Genomic DNA, 22,313 nt, shown 5'->3' with positions numbered 1-22,313 from the left:
AAAATGTTAAATGCTAAAAGTTTTTTAGCTTTAGTATGAATATGTTAGCCTTAATGTTATGAATAATCTGGTGTGTTCTAAAACAATGACAAAATTCGCATTTAGGTGATATAAGCATTTAAAACTTACAGTCTCTCACTTCTGCTAAAATGGATCACGGATTTTCCTGACATCACATCGCACTTCAGCTTCTTGTCAAATCTTCGGTCCAATCAAATGCTCTCTAGAATCTGAAGTCCTGCCTCCTACACTTTTACAGATGCCGAAGCCTCGGCTGAAATCGGTCATTTACTCACACATTTACTAGTTTCTACATGGTGAATGGCACATAGTGCACTATATAGAGAATAGGGAATGATTCAGACAGTGAATGAAGTCCATTTTCGCATTAGTATAATGTGAACCGCTGCAGCGCGAGCACAGTCTGCTCTGGTCCAGAGACACGAGAGCACAGTGTGGATCACATATGTGAGTCGGCTCCAGGGTTGGGGAGTAACGGAATATGTGTAATGACCAGGGGCGGAGCCAGACATTGTTAACATTCGGGGCTTAGCCCAAATCTATATTTTTCCAATGACATTTTAATTTTCTGTTAACAGCTTTACTGACATGAAAGAAGCTTTTTTATAGTATTCTTGAGTAAAGTTCCTAAAATGTACATGATTTGGCACTTTAATTTGTAAAAAAGTTTTTAATTTTACCCATTCAAAAGTATGGAATGTGTAAAATTTAAAAACTTGCAGAAACTGAGAAGAAATAATTAAAATTACAATTTAAAAATACAATTTATTTACAGTAAAGTTGCCCCCCTCCCATTTTTTTCTTTTTTTTATACATTTGACCTTTAAGTAATCCAAAAGTAATCAGATTACATTACTTTCATATTGTGGTACGTTACTGAATACTTTTATGAAGCAATTTGTAACTGTAACGGAATACATTTTTTTAAAGTAATCCTCCCAAGCCTGGTCGGCTCAGACCACGAAAGGTATCAGACCCATTTGAATTCTGCACAGAATGCTGTATATAAGCGATATAAAGGACATTATGAGGAGAAACGGTTAGAGATTAGCAGGAAACAGAGGTTTTACAGAGTCTAATGGCTCTGGTGTGCTGTAACATAAACAAAACGCTATTGTCTACTTTAAAATAAGGGGTGGGGCTGTTCGATATATCGCCTTGTCTTCCTGTTTCAGTTGAAATTACATCAACACATTGAATAATGCTGTGCACTCTTCAGTGGGCCTTTAAGACAGAATGATAGATGTGTTACATAGCCATACACTTTCACTGGTAATTATTTTCAGCACATCCTCGGAAAACATAAGAATGTAACTCTAAATACCTCTGACAATTGTTGTTGTGTGTGTTTTCATAAATTTTCATTTTCTTCTCACTTAAATTTCTATTCACTATAGGTGTCTATAAACTATACAGGACTTTTATTTTGGTCTGGTGGTGTGACGTCATAAGTAAGCGCCGCGCTCCTGCGTCTGTGATTCGACTGAAGAAAGGTTTGTGTTTCTAAGCTTTTAAAAGTTTTTAAATCGATATAAACTAGTAAGGTAATTGTATAGTTCTGTAAAATTAATTATTTTTTTATTTAATGTAACAATGCATTGCTTTATCTGACATTTATGAACGTTATTTTTTGTGACCAAAGCGCATCTAACTAGACTAATAGTAAAGCTGCGTCTTCGGCTGCATTTACACTACAAGTCTTGCCCCTGGTTTCACAGACAAGGCTTAAGCTAGTCTCAGAATAAAATGCATATTTGAGCTGTTTTAAGTAAAAGCAACTTGCACTGACATATTTTAAGATATTTAAGATACCATTGTTTTTTATCAAGATGCTCAATGGTAATGTTTTTTTTCTAAGGCATGTTTATAAAACCTACTTAAATGTTGCAATTGAGCTAAGGCGTAGTCTAATCCTGGCTTAGTCTGTGAGGTCTTAAAGGGGACCTGTTATTACATAATTCACTTTTAAATGGTGTTTGAACACAGATGTGTTTCCACAATGTGTGTTAAAATCCACCCACTCCTTTTTTATTGCAAGAAAAGAAACAGCACTGCATTAAATACATTAACATAAATGGAAAAAAAAAAACATACAAATAACAATGGCACCTCAATATGGTCATAGTCCTTAAGAAACTTGTTGTTCTTGTTATTATCGTTGAGTTTAAGAGATTTAACAACAAGATTCAGCAATGTAGACATCAAATCTTGGCAAAGTCTTGAAAATTTAGTTTTTGTGAATAAAAAATGTACAATGCAACACAAAGAAATTAACAACAAGATCAAATAGCATAGTCACTCCTAGAAAAATAAAGGAATATATCATTCAAAGAAAAGTTTAAATCACATTTGATAAAAGGAGAAAGATAACAATTTAAGCTCTCCCAAAGAGATTTAACATGATTGCAATGGTAGATTAAGTGAAGCAAAGTTTCTTCCTCAACTTTGCAAAGAGAGATCAAAACACAAAAGTGGCAATTTCTCTATCATACCACTTTTTCATAAAAAAAGGATTTGTTTCAGATTAAAATATTCAAGTTATTCCACAGAATTTCTTTGTGGGGAGAAAAGTTGTGCACATAACACAATTTCCAAACAAGTAAAACTTGATTTTGAATTAAGAGAGAGAAATCTGTAATTTAGAAGGGGTAAAATTGCATTATAAAAGAAACTCTAAACCACCTAATCTATGAAATATGGCATTGGGGATATAGTGCCAAATTGAGTCATTACTACAAAGACATTTTTTTGACCAACTAATTCTAAAAGAGCTGACAAGATCCTTATTCAATTCAATTCAATTCAATCTTTATTTATAAAGCACATTTAAAAACAGCTGATGCTGACCAAAGTGCTGTACATGTCACAAACATAAAAATAATATAAAAAGCAAAATATTCATAAAAGCTAAGGAAAGGCTAAGGAAAAGAGAAATGTTTTCAAGGATGACTTAAATGTGTCAACAGAAGGGGCTAGCCTGATATATAAAGGTAGGCTATTCCATAATTTGGGTCCCACAACTGCAAAGGCCCGATCACCTCGTTTTTTAAGTCGAGTTCGTGGTACAACAAGTAAGCTCTGGTCACATGATCTTAAGGTTCTTGACGGGGAGTGGCGAGAAAGTAAACTGGTCAAGTACTCAGGGGCCAGATTATTAAGAGCTTTATAAACATAAAGTAAGATTTTAAAATCGACTCTAAATTTGATAGGGAGCCAGTGTAAGGCTGATAAGATGGGAGTAACAGACTCATGCTTGCACGTCTTAGTGAGAAGTCTAGCTGCTGAGTTTTGAACCAACTGTAATCGAGAAAGAGATGATTGGGAGACCCCATAATAAAGAGAATTACTGTAGTCTAAACGTGATATAACAACAGCATGGATCAATGTTTGAAAATCACCTTAAGATAAAAATGATTTAACTTTTGAAAGCTGTCGGAGATGGAAAAAACTGGATTTTACCACAGCACTAATCTGTTTATCGAATTTTAGGTTGTGGTCGAAAAGAACACCCAAATTCCTGGCACAAAGGGTTTCATAAGGAGTGAGAGAGCCACAATCAACATTAACAACGCTGTTTTCTGTAGGTCCGAACAAGATTATTTCTGTTTTATTTTCATTTAAGTTTAAAAAATTATTGGATCCTTAACATTTAAAACTTCCAGTCCACGTCTATTAGACAAAACAGATTTCCTACCTTTGTGAGATCTGTTCTTCCAAATAAAATTTTGTCAATATCATAACAAATTTTGTTGCTAACAAATAAAGATAAAGAGGGATAAACACAACGAGACAAACCCTCTGCTTTGGATATAAGAACTCTGACATAAATTGACAAGTCTTGTTGTAACCAACAATTAAAGATTGTTCTAGTTTTCGTTATTTTAGTGGAAAAATTAAGTTGTTGGCGGAGCAATCTATCTTTAGTAACGAAAATCCCAGGTACTTGAGGTGTGTTCACACGGCCTCGGATTTCCTGTAGTTACGAGATTTTAGCTTGTAAAAAGCGTTCACGTCCTCGTAGAGCTCGTAATTACAGCTTGTAAGCTGGGAGTTTTCTGAAAACTTCCAGATGTACCACATGGCCGCTGTACCACGTGGCCGCTGTAGATTCATAGGCGTTGATAGTGGTGCCATAGAAACGTGTAATTCCCAGTCAAAGGACGTGAACAGCTCTGAATATAATGTCACATGTTGTCATCTCAAGATTCTGGTAAAAACGAGGTGGCGTGAACGCAGTCTTTCACTGTCCGTAACTCTTTTTTTGTTCAAAATGTACAAAACGGGATGAAAATCGCCTGTACACACCGGGATGAATATCGCACGCGCTTATCGCCAGCGTTTTTCGGGACGTTTTTTGTGTTCATACCCAAGTGATTTTTACTGGCGATGCGTGCAAATTCACTCCCTGACAGTATATGGCGCTTGTGCTGAACAGTAGTGCAAATAAAAATATTTATGATATTAATAAAGTTAAAGAAGATAAAAATACATATATAAAATTGCTTATACATGACATATGAGAGATGGTAGTCAGAATCGGTAGTGCAAATAAACATATTTATGAAATAGACATTCTCAACTATATTTCTTGAATGTAAAAGAAAAAAACAAACAGTAGAAATACAGAAATACACATCTATTGGTGTGGCCAAGAACTGACAGAGCACCCATAGCGTACATCTCAATCAGCTCCCTAGTTCAGTAGTCAGGGCACTGATCAGGGAGTCAGCCAGTCGGCCACATTCATTTACACAGTATACTGATACACGACCTAGGAAGCTTGGGAGCGCAGGGCTACTTTGTAGGGGTCTTCCTCGTCTACTTACTTTCTCTTCGTCGTCTTGTTATCAAAGGTGTGTTCGGCAAGACCGTTTTGTGCTTGAGCGCCACCAAGTCATGGTTTACTGTAACTTCAGCAGCTCCAGGCACGTGAACAAGAGCACCACTCTCATTGGTCGGCCAGTTATAAATAACGCCGTTACTTTTTGCAGTAACGAGTAATCAAACGAATTACTTTTTCTCCCGTTACAACGCCGTTAGCGTTACTGACAAAAAAAATACCGCGTTACTATAATTGAGCTCACTGAAGCGGTTTTCATCCGAGTAAGCTCTCTCTCAGCCATAGGACCTGCAAAGTTTTTTTCTCTGGTATGTGCTGCGGTTAGTCATGCACAAATATAATTTTAAACTGATAATAATGTATGATGCGCTGTGTGTGTCTATCAGAGCATGCGCGCGAAGCACGAGCTCAAACCAGAATACCCTTTTTGATGCTTGATCGAAAATATGTGAAATGAGTTTTTTTCTAGTTGACTAGTAGTTGTTCATTTAAGCTATTAGTTGACTAATCACATTTATATTAATTTAATTTCTTAAATACTGGAGAGAATAAACCATAATAAGGAGAGTTTACATAATATAGGCTATATAGCACTCAAGGGCACGCATAATTGCCATAAAGAATCGGCAAAAGTAATGATTATGAGTGTGACAAAAACAGCAAGGAGACATTTTAATTGTTTATTAATAAAGTAATGTTTTCTGAATCAGTGTCGGCTGCAAAGATGAAGTTGACATTGCTGATTCTCATTGCTGATCATCTGCTCATATGGACGCGCCTAGAGAGATAACGCACATTTCATTCGGATTAGGCTATATATTCAGAGTAGCCTCTTTCTTTTCGTGTTTAATTACTTCATTTTCGTTAAAGTAGATATTTCAAGCATTCTATAGATATATTTCTCATGTCTGCGAGGCAAGCAGCCTCTGAGTTTCGGTTCATTTAGCCTATAAGACGCGCTCCAGTTCACGCGCCAGTGATCGCGCCCACGCCTCCATGTCATGATTTTATTGTCTGCTATATTTGCTTGTTAAATCTTAAATCCAAGCAATTGGTTGATGAAACATTGATTAAAATTAAGATACAATTTTTACAAAACGAAATTCACTTTAAAGAGAGGCTTTCTATAAAACAAAACTTAATGAAGTGTTTAAAATCATGTCTGACCCACTCCATGTCTCCCGATATATTTGCGCATCTTATGATGCATCTTACTCACGCTGTTGACTTTTCATAATCGAATAAATGGATTTAAAACATAACATAGGACTATTTAAACATAAATATGAAACTACGTTTTCTTTAATGGCTATACCAACACAGTACAGAGAAATTTCATGTCGTGAGCAAGAGCGGATCATGAGTCAGGAGTCGCATCAAGAATAATTTATTCTTAGACTTATATTAATATTGGGGGCATTCAATTTATTTGGCATATTTTTATTTTTTTAAAAGTAACGCAGTAGTTACTTTCCCTGGTAATTAGTTACTTTTATAATGATGTAACTCAGTTACTAACTCCGTTACTATTTGTGAGAAGTAACTAGTAACTATAACTAATTACTTTTTTAAAGTAACGTGCCCAACACTGGTCCCGGGCCTTAACTTTTCACCCTTGTTTTATATGGCATGAGAATGTCACATAAACCATGCAAAATCCGATTAGAGTGGTCAGACTGAAACTGATTTCCAGACATGCTATTTGAATATGTTTTCAAAACGCATATGAATGTCCCTCAAAACTGATTTGTAAAAATCACATTTCATGTGAATTTTTTTTGTTCTGTATTTTTTTTTTTTTTGGCCATTTACACTTGCTAAATATGATCGGATTCTAATCGGATATGCACAAAAATTGGATTTGGACTGACAGTCTGAACAAGGCTTTTGTCACAAACTTCAAATCGTATTTGATCTTTTGACATGCACACTCTACCCGTATACAGTTTCATGCTGTTTGTGCATACTAGCCATGCTCCTCCTTCTAACTGTTCTCTAACTCAGTGTTTCCCAACCCTGTTCCTGGATGCACACCAACACTACACATTTTCCAACTCTTCCTAATCAGATACACCTGATTTAACTTATTAGCTCATTTGTAGAGACTGCAAGACCTAAAATGTATGTGTCAGATAAGGGAGACATCAAAAATGTGCACTGTTGGTGTGCCTCCAGGAGCAGGGTTTGGATACACTGCTCTAACTGACTCCCTCACTAGTGTGCTGACTACTGAACTAGGGAGCTGATTGAGATGCACCCAGAGATTCAGTTTGGGTTTATAATTCTGTTAATTATTCTCATCTTAAACATGACAGAGTGTCCAGAATGAACAGAACAACTCCAGATGAACCAACTGAGAACCACATGACACACTAATAAAGATGGCATTCATTAAAGAGGAGAGTGAAGAAATGAAGATTGAAGAAGTATTCAGCCTGAAACAAGAATACACTGAGGAACAAACAGGTTGGTTTCTTTCTCAAAATCTGAACTCAGTCATTTGATCCTGTTTAAAATGTCCTTCTCTACAGAAATGAATGATATTTTTGAAGGATGTCATATGAGTGTCCTAATTAAAGTTGTTTTATTTGACATGGAGCCAAATACTAATGCTGCCTTCAACAAGGTCTCTGCGGTTCCTTAAAGTCTTAGGGTGTGTTCAAACTTGTAGTTTGTTTCTCTTGGTTCTTTTGGTCTGGACCAAAAAAAGAAAATGATGCATTTAGTCCTGGTGCTTTTATGACGTATATTTTAATAACTTAAAACAAACATCCAAAAACTTAATAAACATCCAAAACATTGCTGTGTGCTGGGGTAAATGTGCTCGATGTATGTGCAAACATATGATAGCATTTTTACCTGCTGAGAATAATATGTCAAAAAGGAGTCAAAAATGCACTATAAATTATTCCATTGCACACAAATCTCCTATAAGTAGACGGCGGTTCTGACTCCTGTACCAAACTGTATATCTGAGTTTTTACCAAATTATGACAGAAAAGTAACCCAATACTTAGACATAAAAATAAAAGGTAACATGTATATCTGACTCATCAATCAAAATCTAACCCTTACATGTATGGCATAACCTCCGTTGGACAGCGACCTGCTTGAAAAACTTCGGTTTGTTTGATCAATCCAGTTGTTACAAGGTTTTGAGATTTTAGGTAACACCTCTTGCAGTAGTCAAGTCAAGTCACCTTTATTTATATAGCACTTTTTACAATGCAGATTGTGTCAAAGCAGCTTTACTGTGATAACTGGTATATAATTTTGGCTGCACAGCAGCTCTTAAAGAAAATTGTGTCAATGCAGGCAGATCAAAACACTGCTGAATATCAAATGTCAAGTGTCCCCAACTAAGCAAGCCAAAGGCGACAGCGGCAAGGAACCCAAACTCCAACAGGTGACAAATAGACTTCTGTGGTAAAATGGAGGAAAAAAACCTTGGGAGAAACCAGGCTTAGTCGGGGACCAGTTCTCCTCTGGCGAACAGTGCTTTATTATGATTCAGGTAGCTATCATAAGTCTGATGGGATCACAACAGTCAAAGTATTTATTCCAGTTCCATCCCGTTGAGGATGGAGCAGGAGACAGTAGCTTAGTGCATATAGGATCTAGTTGCTTTGTGCCATTAAACTGGGGATAACCTGTATTTGTCTTCCTTCTTTTTTTTTTTTACTTTAGACCTGATGACACTGAAAGAGGAGAGTCAAGAATTGAATGAAGTGGAAGAAAAAAAACTGTTTGAGAAACATAATTTCATAACTAGAGATAAGTCTCAGTGCTCACAGAATGAAAAGGCTTCCTCACAAAAAAAAACTAAAAATTCAGGAACTAAAAGTAATTTCACCTGCCTTCACTGTGGAAAAAATTTCAATCAAAAAGGAAACTTTAATGTCCACATGAGAATACACACCAGAGAGAAGCCTTATGCATGCCTTCAGTGTGGAAAGAGTTTCACAATTAAAGGAAACCTTAATACCCACATGAGAATTCACACCGGAGAGAGCCCTTACACCTGCAAACTGTGTGGTAACAACTTTTCACGAAAAGAAAGTCTTAAGACTCACACGAGAATTCACACTGGAGAGAAGCCATACACATGCCTTCAGTGTGGAAAGAGTTTTACACGTAGAGGAACCCTTAATACCCACATGAGAAGCCACACTGGAGAGAGTCCTTACACCTGCAAACTCTGTGAGAAGAGCTTCACACGAAAAGAAAGTCTAAGGACTCACACAAGAATTCACACCAGAGAGAAGCCATTTGTATGTAGTCAATGTGGAAAGAATTTCAGATGTAAAGAAAATCTTAATCAGCACATGAAAATTCACTTAAGAGGAAACTCTTTTCCGTGTCATCAGTGTGGAAGGAGTTTCACAAACAGGAAAAACCTTAAGAATCATGTAACAACTCACAACGGAGAGAAGCCTTTTATGTGCCTTCAGTGTGGAAAAAGTTTCAATCTTAAAGGAAACTTAAAGGTTCACATGAGAATTCACACTGGAGAGAAGCCTTTCACATGTGATCAGCGTGGGGAAAAAATCAGGCATAAAGTAACCTTTAATTACCACATGAGGATTCACTCAAGAGAGAACTGTTTTTTATGTCATCAGTGCGGAAAGAGTTTCAAAGACAGTAAAGAACTTAAGAATCATGTAATAACTCACACTGGAGAGAAACCTTTTATGTGCCATCACTGTGGAAAGACTTCCATAAACAAAACAAACCTTGATATTCACATAAGAGTTCACACTGGAGAAAAGCCTTTCATCTGCCTTAAGTGTGGAAAGAGTTTCTCACGTAAAGGAAACCTTAAAGTTCACATGAGAGTTCACACTGGAGAGAAACCTTTTACATGTCTTCAGTGCAAGAAGAGTTTCACATATCAAAGAGACCTGCATCGTCACTGGCAAACTCATTCTGGAAAGAAATTGCAATGTTCTGTGTGTGGTAAGAGATTTAGAAAGAGGAACAATTTCAAAAATCACCTGCGCATTCATTCTGGAGGAAGGAGATTTAATTGTGTTCAGTGTAATAAAAAGTTTATTTTGCCATCACACTTAGAGATACACCTGAAAAGTCATGCATATGTGAGACCCTATTTGTGTTTCTTGTGTGGAAAAAGATTTAAATGGCTTGGCAGTTTAAAATGGCATCAGAAAATATGTAGAGTACGAAATTAATTTCAATTGTATAGTGTCATTTATTAGATTCAGTTAAATACCTTGGAAACAAAAATTATTTTCAAGAGAAATGAATATTGCTGTGAAATGCAATACAATGTAAGTGAACAGTCAGAAATAAAGAGACAAACTGAATGAAACAAGATAATGAACATTACACTGCATTTTCTGATTCAGTTTTACTGAGTGAATCCACAGTTAAATATAGGAGTCGTCGGGTGGGGGATCAATAATGCATAGTATTGCAATATTTTGTGTGAGGATAATGTATCAATACAAGAGCGCCAAGAATCGATCTTTTCAGTGCCTGGGAATGATGTCACACCAGAGTTGACCACATTCCAGAGCACAAGTCGAAAAACCAAGATTGATGCTAGAACTATATAACTAATATAACTAATAACTAATAGCTGAAGTACCCAGATTTTGCGTGTTTGCACCGCAGGAACTAGGAACGATTTTTGTTCCAGGAACTCTTGGGGGACTAAATTAGCTCCTACTTCAGAGTCTTATAATCACTACCCTTTTTTGAGCTTAAGTTATATATTAGAGTAAGGATGGAAGGCTTAAAACTAGGTATTATTAAAAAAAATATATATTGATCTTAAATAAACCTTTGGTTTACCCAACAAAGTACATGAAGTAACAAACCTAAAACTTGCAGTGAATTGCACGTATATTATATTCAACAATCCAATCAATCATCACAAAACAAAACAACAAATAAACCACATAGAAAAAAAATGAAATTATCAAAAACATTCAAGAAATGTTCAATGTTTGGTTGACATAAGTCAAATTTGATGCAAAAAAGAGTCCGCCTGTCTTCCACATGTAAAATCCACCACCTCTTTGTGTTCGTGTAAAGGCAGGAACACACCAAGCCGATGCCGCCGAACTAGTGGCGACGAAACAGACTGCAGGGTTGGCTTAAGTCGGCAGCGTCTGGGTCCAAAGTTGCCCTGACACATCAAACCAACGCTCGACGGCCAAGTAGCACATCCGTTCTGCGTCTGCGTAAGATGAAATGCCTTTCTGTACCAGCAGGTGACAGTAGCTGAACAGCCAATCAGAATGATCAGATGGCCTGACGGACCGACGAGCTCCGACGCGGATTCAACATGGAATCAGCATAGGAATAAAGGTCCATCTAAATAAAAATACTTTCACAACATGCGTGATTATCTCAATGATCAAATACATATGCAATACAACAGTTACACACTAAGAAAAGCCATTGCACAAGAAAAGCCATTGCTTCCTCTATCCGTTTTTTTTTTTTTCCCCAAACGATTCAGAGGAAATCCCCACCCTGCAACCAATTTCATTGGCTGAAGTTACAGTGACGGCTAGGTTTAAGGATCAGGGTTGGGTGTAGGTAATTGACATGGCCAATGAGATGTTTAGAATCGGATCCAGGGCGGGATTTCCGCTGAACTGGTTTGGGGGAAAAGATCAGGGGTGCTTCTCAATTCTTATTTGTGCATCCTCGTTTCCTTTCCTCGTGTCTTAGCTCCACCCCTTCAGGATGCGAGGGAAGGAAACAAGGTAAAGAAGCGAGGACGGAGGAATTGAATCAAGTGAAATTATATATCCTTGCTCCCTTTAGCATCACTTCAAAGTGTCATCAGCTGTACTCGACGGATCTACCCATATGTTGTTAAAGTTTGGTTATTTAAAAAAAAAAAAAATTATAAATATTAATAAAGCAAGATGCCCCGCCTAAATATGTGAGATGTAAAGTTTATGTAAACTGCATTCATTAAAGCATACATTTAAATTATTGTGACAGATATGAAGGGGGAGGAGAATTTATGCGTGCGTCACGTTTCTCGACGAGAAAGACTTCCGCGAAGGATGCACCTGTGTATCCTCACTCATGACTCCTCAGGAAGCCTCCTCACTCCTCGTTCCTCACCTCCTCGCGGTGCAATTAGAGAATTGAGATGTCCTTCAAGACGGCTGAGCTTGATCGGTTTCTGGGTCATAGAAAACGAGGAGGGATATTGAAAAGCACCCCAGGCCTATCCAAATGCTTGCCTCCTTCTTCAGGCATAGTACCTGGCTAAATACTCATCTAAGAAGATGGTTAGTGCCCCCTAATGGCGTGGAAAAACACAAAACGCAGATAACAATAAATTATGCATTTACATTCCATCTCCATTATCACAAAACCCACGACACACAACAAACACAGCACCGATCATGGCATCCTCCTTCCACTGGTGTGCTTAAAGACGCCTCTGTTGGCTACTTCAGAGTTCCTATTTCCGGTGTGAATGCAACCAGGAACATGGCCCAGGGGAGAAAATTGTTCTCGGGGAACTATCCTAGTGGCTAGTTCCTATAACTGAGTTTCTAGAACTATTCCGTTTCACTTACTGTTGATGCACTGAGCATCCATTTTGAATTCTGAAGTCAGGGTTGTTGCAGTTCCTCCTAGTGATGGGAAGAACAGATCATTTCACTGACTTGGATCTTTGAATCTCAATCAGCAAAATAATAATAAAAAAACTTTATTCAAGACATTTTGTTCATCTGAACAGAATTACATTTTCAATAGCCAGATTACCCCAGCACATCTACATATGCAAACTTTGATCATAGTCCAAAAAATTATGACAAATTATGAGAAACAGATATGATTAATTTAGGGCCAGAGTTGTTCCTTGTCACGTGAACGCCACATAGGCTTAGGCTCTGCAGGTGTCATGGTAAGCAAAGGATGATGAAGCAAGGGTGTCAATTTCAGCAATCTTTATTTAACTAAACATAGCAACAACACTCTGAAAATCAACAGGAGAACCACTAAGCAAAACAGCCTTCACACAGACGAGGACTGACAAAACTTAATTGGAAACACAGACATAAATAGACAGGTAAAACAAGATAATTAACAGAACACTGTTTGGCTAACTTCAGTGGACCATAGATCACCACTTCAGATTTTGAATCATTAATACAATTATCCACAGAATATTGAGCAGAATAATGGGGGAAGATATCCACAACTCGGAGATGAGACCGGACAATGAACTGAACAAAACAGGGAGTATATACACAGATTAAATTAGTTAATTAATAGAATGACAAGTGAATGGAATCAATAGTCAATGGAACACACTAGGTCACACAGGCGAACAGAAAAAAACAAAGAAACTAAGCCAAAACAGAGCATACATATGCGTATACATAAGATCACCTCTTTGGCCAATATGGGACAGGCAGAGAGTTCAGAGACTATTCTTCTGCCTTGAGCTACGGGACGGTTGTGGTCCTAGAAGTATGCTACATGGGGGAAATGATGGCTGGCTCACACACCTCGTCAGACTTGGCTCTCCATATCACTGGGTTTGCACAAGGCTCTGGTTTCAGATCCTCAAGGGACTTCGGCTCTTTATTCGTGGTGGGCTCGGGCTTTGAGACTGTGGTGGGCTTGGTTGTGTGGTCCATTGGAGGCTTGGCTGCTGGTGCTGTGTGCACTGTGGGTGCTAGTGGGTCTTGATCCTCCTCACTCTCACTGATGGTGTAGGGGAATCCGTATTGATCTAATAACCATCTTGACAAATTCTCTGAACATCCCTCTAGAGGATGCAGAGGCTGACGTTGTTGCAATGCACAAGAGGGACCAGATCTAAAAATCTCTGTGTGTGCACCTCGAGGACGAGAACCACCTGGGAGAGAAAGAGGATCCGAACTACTGCTAGATCCATTTTGACGGTCAGATCTTCTGTCATGCAGTGGATGCAGCAGAAATGAAAATAAAAAGCTGGATCTATTCAGTACCTTTAATCAAAAACAAATGTAGGAAAACACTTCTAAGGTTCTCAGGATGCAAAAAAAAAAAAAAAAAAAGAGATCTGATGAAGAACAAAACAAACATATAGGGCTATAATACACAAGGAAACACTAGATACAAAGCAAGATAAGTAACTAGACACAGGTGTAACACGTGAGGGCAAATCAAAAACTATGTCAATTAATGAACAGGGACATAGGAAACATGAAATAACACAGAAAACTGAACTGGTAACAGTGCAAAATTAACAAGAACACAACTCAAACCCAGTTCAGACGTGACACATTTACTCTCCCTCTCATGTCATTCCAAACCTGTATGACCTTCTTTCTTCTGTGGAACACAAAAGAAGATATTTTGAAGAATATTGGTAACCAAACAGTTATACTATATGGCTAAAAATTATATAGAAGTCAGTGGGACTTCCTGACTAATAGAAAGGCAATGAATGCCTAGATCAATGAGAGCCTACAGAGTTTTTCTGGGAAGTGGACAGAATCTCATTGAATGAGAATGGCCTTGATTTAGCCAAATATGATTCCATTATCACTTATCAAACACAAGAAAAAAAAAAATGTATTTAGTCCCTTTAATTTTTGCCTCAAGTGAAATGAGACTGACAGAGATTAACAGTTAAGGTGGGCAATAGCTTCTCTGATATATTCATTGTAATCTGCTGGGGAAAAATCAGTTCCCTTTTCAACAACAACAACACGGAGTGGTGAGAACAGACTGCCAACACTTAAATTTTAAGTTTCTGATGCCTTTCAGCAAGAGTAGAGCACAAGTTCTTAAAGTTGTGCAACTTCCTCAAACACTGTTTGAAATATGTGTACTTGCTCTCAAATCTGAGTGTCCACAGACAAATAAGTGGCCCAAAACTGGACTGTAAGCTTGTATCAAAAATACAAGTCCTCAATTTCCTTTAAGTAGGTGATCTGTCCAGAAGAAATGTTAGGTGCACAAATGAACTCTACCATCTGTTGCAGCTGCAAGACAGGTTGCCACACATCATTTTCAGCTGATGTAGAATGAGAGAAACTGAAACACTGCCATACAGTAACGTAAAGAGATTCAGTTTAAATTCCACTAATAAATGTCACTAATTGATTGTTTTGGATTATATATGCTCTGAAACAATGTGTTGATGTAACATTTGCCACTTCAGAAAGAAACATATCTTTGTGAAAATGTAGAGATCAAACACACAAGAATGGAGAGATCTTGGTGAACGTGATGTTTGTGTGTCTCTCCGCTGCGACCCAAGCCATCTGGAGCCTCTGTTATCGCCTCTGCAGACACTCCATACAGACTTTATCAAGTAGGAAACTGACTAAATCTGGCCTCCTAGTAGAGTTGATACTGATGAACATGGACAAAATGTAAGAAGTTTCACTCTCAACTTTATCCTGCAATCAAACACTTTCTGTTCTACAGACTGCCAATAGACAAGAATTGCACCAGAGATGAGAAACAAGAACCAAGATGAGGTTTATTTACAAGCTGCTGCAAAGAAAAAAAAAAAAAAAAAAAAAAAAGGAAGTGTTAAGGAATTTAAAAAAAATATATATATATATATATATATATATATATATATATATATATATATATATACACACACACACACACACTCTAAAACCGGCATAAATACAAAATCTTCAATAACTAGGTAAAAGTCAATAAATACAAATGGATAAGTCATTTTCTTAAATAGTTAAAAATGTGAAACCCACATAATATAAATGTTATAAAAACAGATGGTTTAAAAAGGTGAATCTGAAAGTGAATAAAAAAAAATAAAATAAAAAAAAATTCTAAAACTGACAAAATCTTCAATAAAAGAGGTAAAAAAAAAAAAATACAAATGGATAAAAGTAATTTTCTTATAGTTAAAAATGTGAAGCCCACTTAATATAGTTATACAAACAATGTTTAAAAAGAAAAAAAAAGAAAGGTGGTGAAGGAGGAGGACATGTCCCTTTATTTCCATCAACTTCTGGTGGACGCTGAAGGCAGCGAGGAGCTGGTGAATGGCTGCAGACATCATAGATCAGGTGTTAATGGAGAAATGAATAGAGCTTCAGTGTGAAATGTGTTTCTGACAGCAGAGTCACAGTTTCAGGATCAGGGTTGGTGTAGTTAGTGTAATGCAGATGTGTGCAGCTGTTGCTCTCTAAATAAACACATGTGGACTGAACAGCTGAGCTGGGAAAATGTAACCATGTGACACATGTCTGAGATGACAGTGAAGTGTGCTGCGTTTGTGTCCTTCACTCCAGAAAGTTCAACATTTACACAGACAGAAAGAGCTTTAGCGTCACATCTGATTATGTACAGACTGATCAGAGTGTGTGTTTGTGGACCTGAGCATCTGTGTAGTTCAACGGGTGTGTGAGTACCTGAGGGGGTGGTGTTCTTGCCTTCCTCTCAGCCTCGCCCACCAGGACAGCCACTGCTACTCTTGCTCCTCTCTGGCCTGCCTTTTGCTGGAGGTGCTCATGGGGAGGAAGGTGCGCCCCCCATCTTCACTCGATAGCTAAACCTGAAAGACAGAGACTGGTAGAAGAGAGACTGACAGGTGTGCGACACGTGATCTGTGAGACAGTGAGAACACAATGATTCATGGTTGAGATCAGAGAGAGTGAGAGTGAGAGTGAGAGAGAGTGTGTGTGTGTGTGTGTGTGTGTGTGTGTGTGTGTGTGTGTGTGTGTGTGTGTGTGTGTGTGTGTGTGTGTGTGTGTGTGTGTGTGTGTGTGTGTGTGTGTGTGTGTGTGTGTGTGTGTGTGTGTGTGTACCTCTGAGCATTGGGGCGGCCCGTTTGCTCCACTAGCTCCTCTCCATGAACGCTGGCCATCCTCGGCTTGATCTCTAGGACAGAGAGAAACTCTTGATTTGATCATGCAACACAGAAAATGGGAATAAAAGTATGTGGTAACTGAACGTCTGACTCTAGTTCTGAATTAAACGGGGCTGAAGCGCCTCCTACAGAAATCCATTCGGGTCGCTACAGGTTTTTAAATCACGGAGCGTCTCATCGGTTTTTCCTGTAATAATCAATGGAAAACACTCCTAGACACTGATATGGTTACTAGTTGGAGTAGTTTTAGCACTATTTATTGAAATCTCACATTTCCAGAGCAGAATATGAAGCATCTACTGAAACAAAACCATAAAGCTGAACTCCAGTGTGACCAAATGAAAGTGTTCCATCTCTAATATTAAAGGACACATTTTTGTTTCACGGCCAGATCTTGGACTTCTACAGACTAATTTTCATCTCTACAGCAGTTTCCATTTCTCTAGAGTCACACACTCTGTGTTTTCAGTCTTCTCTCACCTTCTCCAGCAGCGGCCCTCTCTTCAGCTCCTCGCCGCCTTCTTACTCCATCCGGAACCCTCCGGGAACAGCTCCTGGCCAATTCTGGCCCATACTGTGAATCTAACAGAGAGAAAGATGAGGGAGAAGGAGAGACATCAGTCAGAGCAGATCCTCCAGATAAAAAGTCTTAATGACTTAATTTCTATTAAAACCCAGTGGGTCTATCGGAAGCAGTGCTTGAAGTTCTCCTACAACAGAAGGAAGTGAAACTGATTCTGTTCACATTTACTGAAATGATCAAGTCAATTTTATAGTTATGAACCATGTTATGAGGCCTCAAGAAACAGCTGGAAATGAGTTTCAATAATATCTTTGGGAGGAAACACCAGTCTTGTTCAGATCAGAAGTGAAAACGCATGAACAGATGAAATAAATCAGGGTTTCTCTTCAGCTTCTAAGCCGTATCAGAGCCTCAGCAGCTGTACTTGATGCTTCTTTCTGCACATTATGACATTCAGAAGAAATATTCAGATTCTTACCGCTTCTCCAGCTCTTCAAATGATAATCACACATATGCACATCTCCAGCTGGAACACCTCCAGATCTTCTTATATAAGGAGATCAAACCTCACTGAATAAAGAGAAACGCTCAATTCGGATCAGCTGTGTCTCATAATCAATCATGACTCGTTCTGGAGTCAATCAGCCGTTCGAACGAATCGTTTGAATCAATGACTCACTCATTAAGACTTGCTTCCCGTTTCATAATTAGAGTATCATTTCATATTTTCATTTTCAAAGCTTTGAAAAGATAACACTGATACATTTAATAAGGTAATTATAAAAATCTATAAAAAAAAGTTTGGATCCTCAAACTTCACAGAAACACCTGAACAGTAAAAATCAGTTTCTGCTGGAACACAAGCTATTCAGCAGAAGAGCTTCAATCAGTCTGGATCATTGATTTAGTTCATTCATTTATTATTTAAAGCCACATCAGCAGAAAAGGACATTTTTCATGGTAAACTAAGAGTAAATTATATACACTCCTCAGTTACAGTAACTCTGTTCATCCATCCAGATTGGTGACAGAAGTGGATGATACAGTGTTTCTTATGACCAGCAATATGTGAAATATTCAACTATTTTGACTGAATGTCTTGTGAGTCTAACACATCTACATGTTGTAAGATAATCTTTCCATGGAATCAGATCTGGGAAATCCTTCATCAGGGTCTATGAGAGAGAGAAAGATGAAAACATCAAGTCATGAATGTTGATGTAAAATAAATGTCATTATTCTTCATACACATGGATCTGTGTCAGTGTGAACAATAAGTAAAATGTCATTTCTTTGACATGCACATGACATAAAAGATGCGATTTGTGATTCTTAATCTTTAGCTAATGATAAAAACATCAGATCTACTTTTAAAACAGTGAGCAGTGATTTAATGTCTCAATGAAGTTTCAGCATGTGAAAGCATGAATCATACCTGTTCCTCCTCCTCCACCGGGCATTTTCATCAGAAAGAGAAGAAGAGATAAATGTTTAATGTTATAAAACTCAAGTGTTTGATGGTCTTCCAGTGGATCTCTTCCAAAAATCACCCGTAAGAGATCTAGATCTGACAAAAGACAAACATTAGTAACATATGATGAACATCTCAAATGACATGTTGACACACGAATATGAAAATAATTTGTAGGCCTACATTCACAAATGCTGTTTATGAACAGATAATTGTGTTTTATTTATTTTTTGCTCTTTGTCTAAAAGTGTTATCTCAGGAGACCTACCAGGTGCTCCAGGAATCTTCTCTCTGAATTTCTCCTTCAGTTCTCTGATGGTGGTTTAATTAAACTCTTCTAATGAATCCGCCACTTCTAATACTTTATTCTTGCTGTCAGTAAAGTTGATGAGGACCTGATAGATCATTCTGAATCTGTTTTAGCAGAAAATTACCATGAACAGAGAAGAAACAGGAATTGTTTGATCGCTGTAAGTTAAATCATGAAAGTGACTGTCAGTTTCACTTTCACTTTGATTCAGTGTGTGTTAAAGGGCGTGTTTAACTGATCATAACCCAGTAGAGTTAGTTCAGAAGGTAAATGAGAGGAACAGAGTACAGAAACATGAACATTATAAGGTCAGTAGGCCAATGTGTTTATTAAACTTTGGTTACACTTTATAATAACTTTCAACCTTAATAATATTATATATATTATATTGGATGCACAAAAGTTGTCTCCATATACACAACAAGCTATAAAAGTAAACCTTGTTTTATTACAGCACAAACCCATCTACCTTTATCAGAGATCAACATTTCTAACAGTTCTTTTAAACCGATGTAACATAATGGCAGTCCTAGCCAAGTGAGTGGCTGCTGTCATTGCTAAAGAAAATCGAGTTTCCCCATTGCATCTTCCAAAACTTGAAATCTGTTTCCCCTGAATGAATTTCTTGAAGAAAGATAAGATCAGCTGCACTTCATGCAAACCTCTATCATTTGAAATTACAACGAACCCCCAAACAAATACAAAATAAAAATATAACCTTTCCTAGATTTACCCTGAATGTAAAGGGAGAGGTGGATAATAACCCATAAAGCACACCGTAGTCAAGGTGATAAACAAATAAAGAGATTAATAGTAAATGTAACGTTCCTTCGTTTCATTCATTCTCGTGTTACTCAGCACATTTGAGCTTCTGCTAGAAGTTTGTTCACTCATGTCAAGCAAGTTCGGTTTATATTCGCGGATCAATATTTATATGGGAATAAAAAGCCTAAATTCAATCTGTTGATCATATAAAGCAGGGGTCTTCAACGTTTTTCAGGGCGTGGACCCATTAGGCGAAAGAGACATGGAGCGAGGACCCCCGATATAAAATGTCAAACAGAGCTACATATTAAGCATATAGCATCTGATTTTAGTAGAAACTAACCATATTATGATTAGAATAAGTTAGATCAGAACTATGCACATTATTGTTGATGCACAGGCACTGCATGTACACTTAACATTGGCATTTAGCCAAACAAACACGTTCCGATAAAAAAATGCAACAACCATGTTGCAATAAAAATTCATTAGCTGTTTGTAATTGTTGTAAATTATTTTAATGGATTTGCAGAGTCATACATTTTAATCTTACAATCAGATGGAGAATTTGGACAATGGATATTTACCTGAACTTTAGCTGCAAGTTTATTAGAAATTCACATATGAATTTTTCTGTGAGATGGACAATTAAACATTTACTTGAGCTTTAGCTTTAAATTTAGTAAAAGATCACATTTTACTGAGACATTTTACTTTTTTACTTTATTTTACATTTTACTGAGAGATGGGCAATTAAAAATCCGATCACTGCGTATCGGAAATTAGTGCAGGTTCTCTAATAAAGTTCAGATGTAAAGTTCAGCGGCTCCACCATAACAAGAATAATGTACAGTGGGACATTTAAGATTATTTACAAGTCATTACCTTCACAAATAACTGGAATGGAATTTACAAATTATATTGAAACAAATATTTTTTAGTATAATAGTCTGCATTTAAATTGCGTGCATCAATTTTGACATGCACGGTTACTTCCTGGTTGTCGTTAAGCCAGCTCGGGCATTTCCGGTGAACTGTTAGCTGTTCATTCTGTACTCAATGTACATCAACACAAAACCATCAGTGTTTGACTTTTTAATGTTGTATTTATATTTTAATGCAGTTATCACATTTACCTAATTTGCCAATAAACCAGTTTTATTGATTGCAATAAAGACGAAGCTATTGGGACCGTTTAAAAATGCTGTGTCTGTAATTAGACACACACACCAGCACTTCACTTTTTCCCCAGCACTTCAAATGTTATTTTTAATGTGATGACCACAAACATTATTTGCTCATCCTTCTGAGATTGCCCCCATTGTAAAACCGAATGTTTCAAAATGTAGGAAATTCAACATTTGATAGAAAACACTTATTTAAAAATAAAAAAGACAATAATTACCACTTTAACCAGCAGGTGGCGGCAAAGTAATATTTATTTGCGCATATATTAGCCATTTCTTCTAATCGTTTTTCACTTAGTTTTTGACTAAATATTAAACTTTGTAAAAAATATCTAGGTTTAAAAATACATTTCGCGCTCTCTCTTTATAATCACATCAGCTGTCAGTCAGTGCAGCGCAAGATCAGTGATTTCAGCACACTTGTGAAAACACACATTTTATTCAATTAATCTAACTAAAGTGCACAATAAATATTTAATTTTTGAAGCTTTTTTTCACACTAAAGTGTGAAAACTGCTGGTCGAATTGAATTTACCCGAGGTACAGTGAGGTACGTCTTTATTTATTTTTTATGCCGTCTTATTACGTTTGAATAACTAAATGAATGCTATGCCTGACTATTTAAGTGATTATATTCTCATTACAATCTAAATTTTACAATACTGATGCTCAACACACCAGCAAATGACATCTCACCTAAAGTTTTCGAGCTGGTTTATTTTATTGCGTTTTTATTATGCATTTTGATAGTGAATCACGCATTTATATGTACTTTGCAGCGTCTAAATGGCCATCTGTCACAGAAAGTGCCAAAGACCGCTCCCTCTCCTACAATTACTAGAAAACTGTCACTCATCATCATTTGCGATCTCACAATGTCACCTTTATATCAATAAAGTTATCTACACTGCATAATGAATATCTTACTTACATCGTGTCTTTGTTTGTTAATGAGAGGATTCAGTGAGCAGAACTCTGCAAACTCCAGCGTTTTGAGCGGTGAGTGGATTAACTTAAACACTCCTGATTGGCCAATATTGCATTCAAAGCGTCAACAAACTTGTCTGTGATTGGCTACATTTCTCAGCGCTGCAAAAATATGCTGTAAATCGGAAAATTTCATGTTCTCGAGAGCGCAAACTCAAAATGCAATGGAGGGTTTGCCAAATCTGTTTTGCCAACCATATTATATTATTACAGTATCAGCTGAGGGTTTTCTTGCTTGTTTCAGAGTGCTTATATTGAAATTAGAATTTGTGATTTTTTTTTTTACCCATGTTTTAATTTTTTTAACAAAAAATATTTGTGATCAAACATTAATTGACAGACCCCCTGCAGTACTGCTATGGAC

General features: G+C 37.1%; 2 protein-coding genes and 1 long non-coding RNA gene across 5 annotated transcripts in view; 2 read left to right on the top strand and 1 right to left on the bottom strand.

The window, feature by feature from the left end:
• Positions 1 to 22,313, top strand: part of LOC125245792 (gastrula zinc finger protein XlCGF57.1-like) — a 90,487-nt gene that overhangs the window by 28,924 nt on the left and 39,250 nt on the right. The gene's annotated exons all lie outside the window — the stretch shown is intronic.
• LOC125245809 (gastrula zinc finger protein XlCGF57.1-like) lies at positions 1,452 to 10,207 on the top strand. Of its 3 annotated transcripts, XM_048156577.1 has the most exons (4): positions 1,496 to 1,514; positions 3,511 to 3,601; positions 7,177 to 7,327; positions 8,549 to 10,207. In XM_048156577.1, exons 3-4 carry the CDS (start codon positions 7,243 to 7,245, stop codon positions 10,048 to 10,050), a joined length of 1,587 nt encoding a protein of 528 aa, XP_048012534.1. In that variant the 5' UTR covers positions 1,496 to 1,514; positions 3,511 to 3,601; positions 7,177 to 7,242; the 3' UTR covers positions 10,051 to 10,207. The 3 variants fall into 3 exon arrangements, with proteins under 3 accessions (XP_048012533.1, XP_048012534.1, XP_048012532.1); XM_048156576.1 differs by lacking the exon at positions 3,511 to 3,601 and having other exon boundaries at positions 1,452 to 1,514; XM_048156575.1 differs by lacking the exon at positions 1,496 to 1,514 and having other exon boundaries at positions 2,811 to 3,605.
• LOC125245932 lies at positions 15,475 to 20,203 on the bottom strand. Its single transcript, XR_007179621.1, has 7 exons — positions 18,969 to 20,203; positions 18,665 to 18,796; positions 17,708 to 18,404; positions 17,187 to 17,288; positions 16,645 to 16,717; positions 16,249 to 16,391; positions 15,475 to 15,883 (listed from the first exon to the last, which is right to left on the bottom strand). It is a non-coding gene; the product is annotated as an uncharacterized LOC125245932 (long non-coding RNA).

The sequence above is a fragment of the Megalobrama amblycephala genome, linkage group LG14 (assembly GCF_018812025.1).
Source record: "Megalobrama amblycephala isolate DHTTF-2021 linkage group LG14, ASM1881202v1, whole genome shotgun sequence".
Lineage (NCBI taxonomy): Eukaryota > Metazoa > Chordata > Actinopteri > Cypriniformes > Xenocyprididae > Megalobrama > Megalobrama amblycephala.
Note: the sequence above shows the minus strand (reverse complement) of the source record. Positions and strands in the feature narration are given on the sequence as shown.

Coding starts and splice junctions, on each gene's coding strand:
- LOC125245809 (XM_048156576.1), top strand. CDS start 7,243: ATGGCATTCATTAAAGAGGAGAGTGAAGAAATGAAGATTGAAGAAGTA. Junction 7,328..8,548: donor ATACACTGAGGAACAAACAG/GTTGGTTTCTTT, acceptor TTTTTACTTTAG/ACCTGATGACACTGAAAGAG.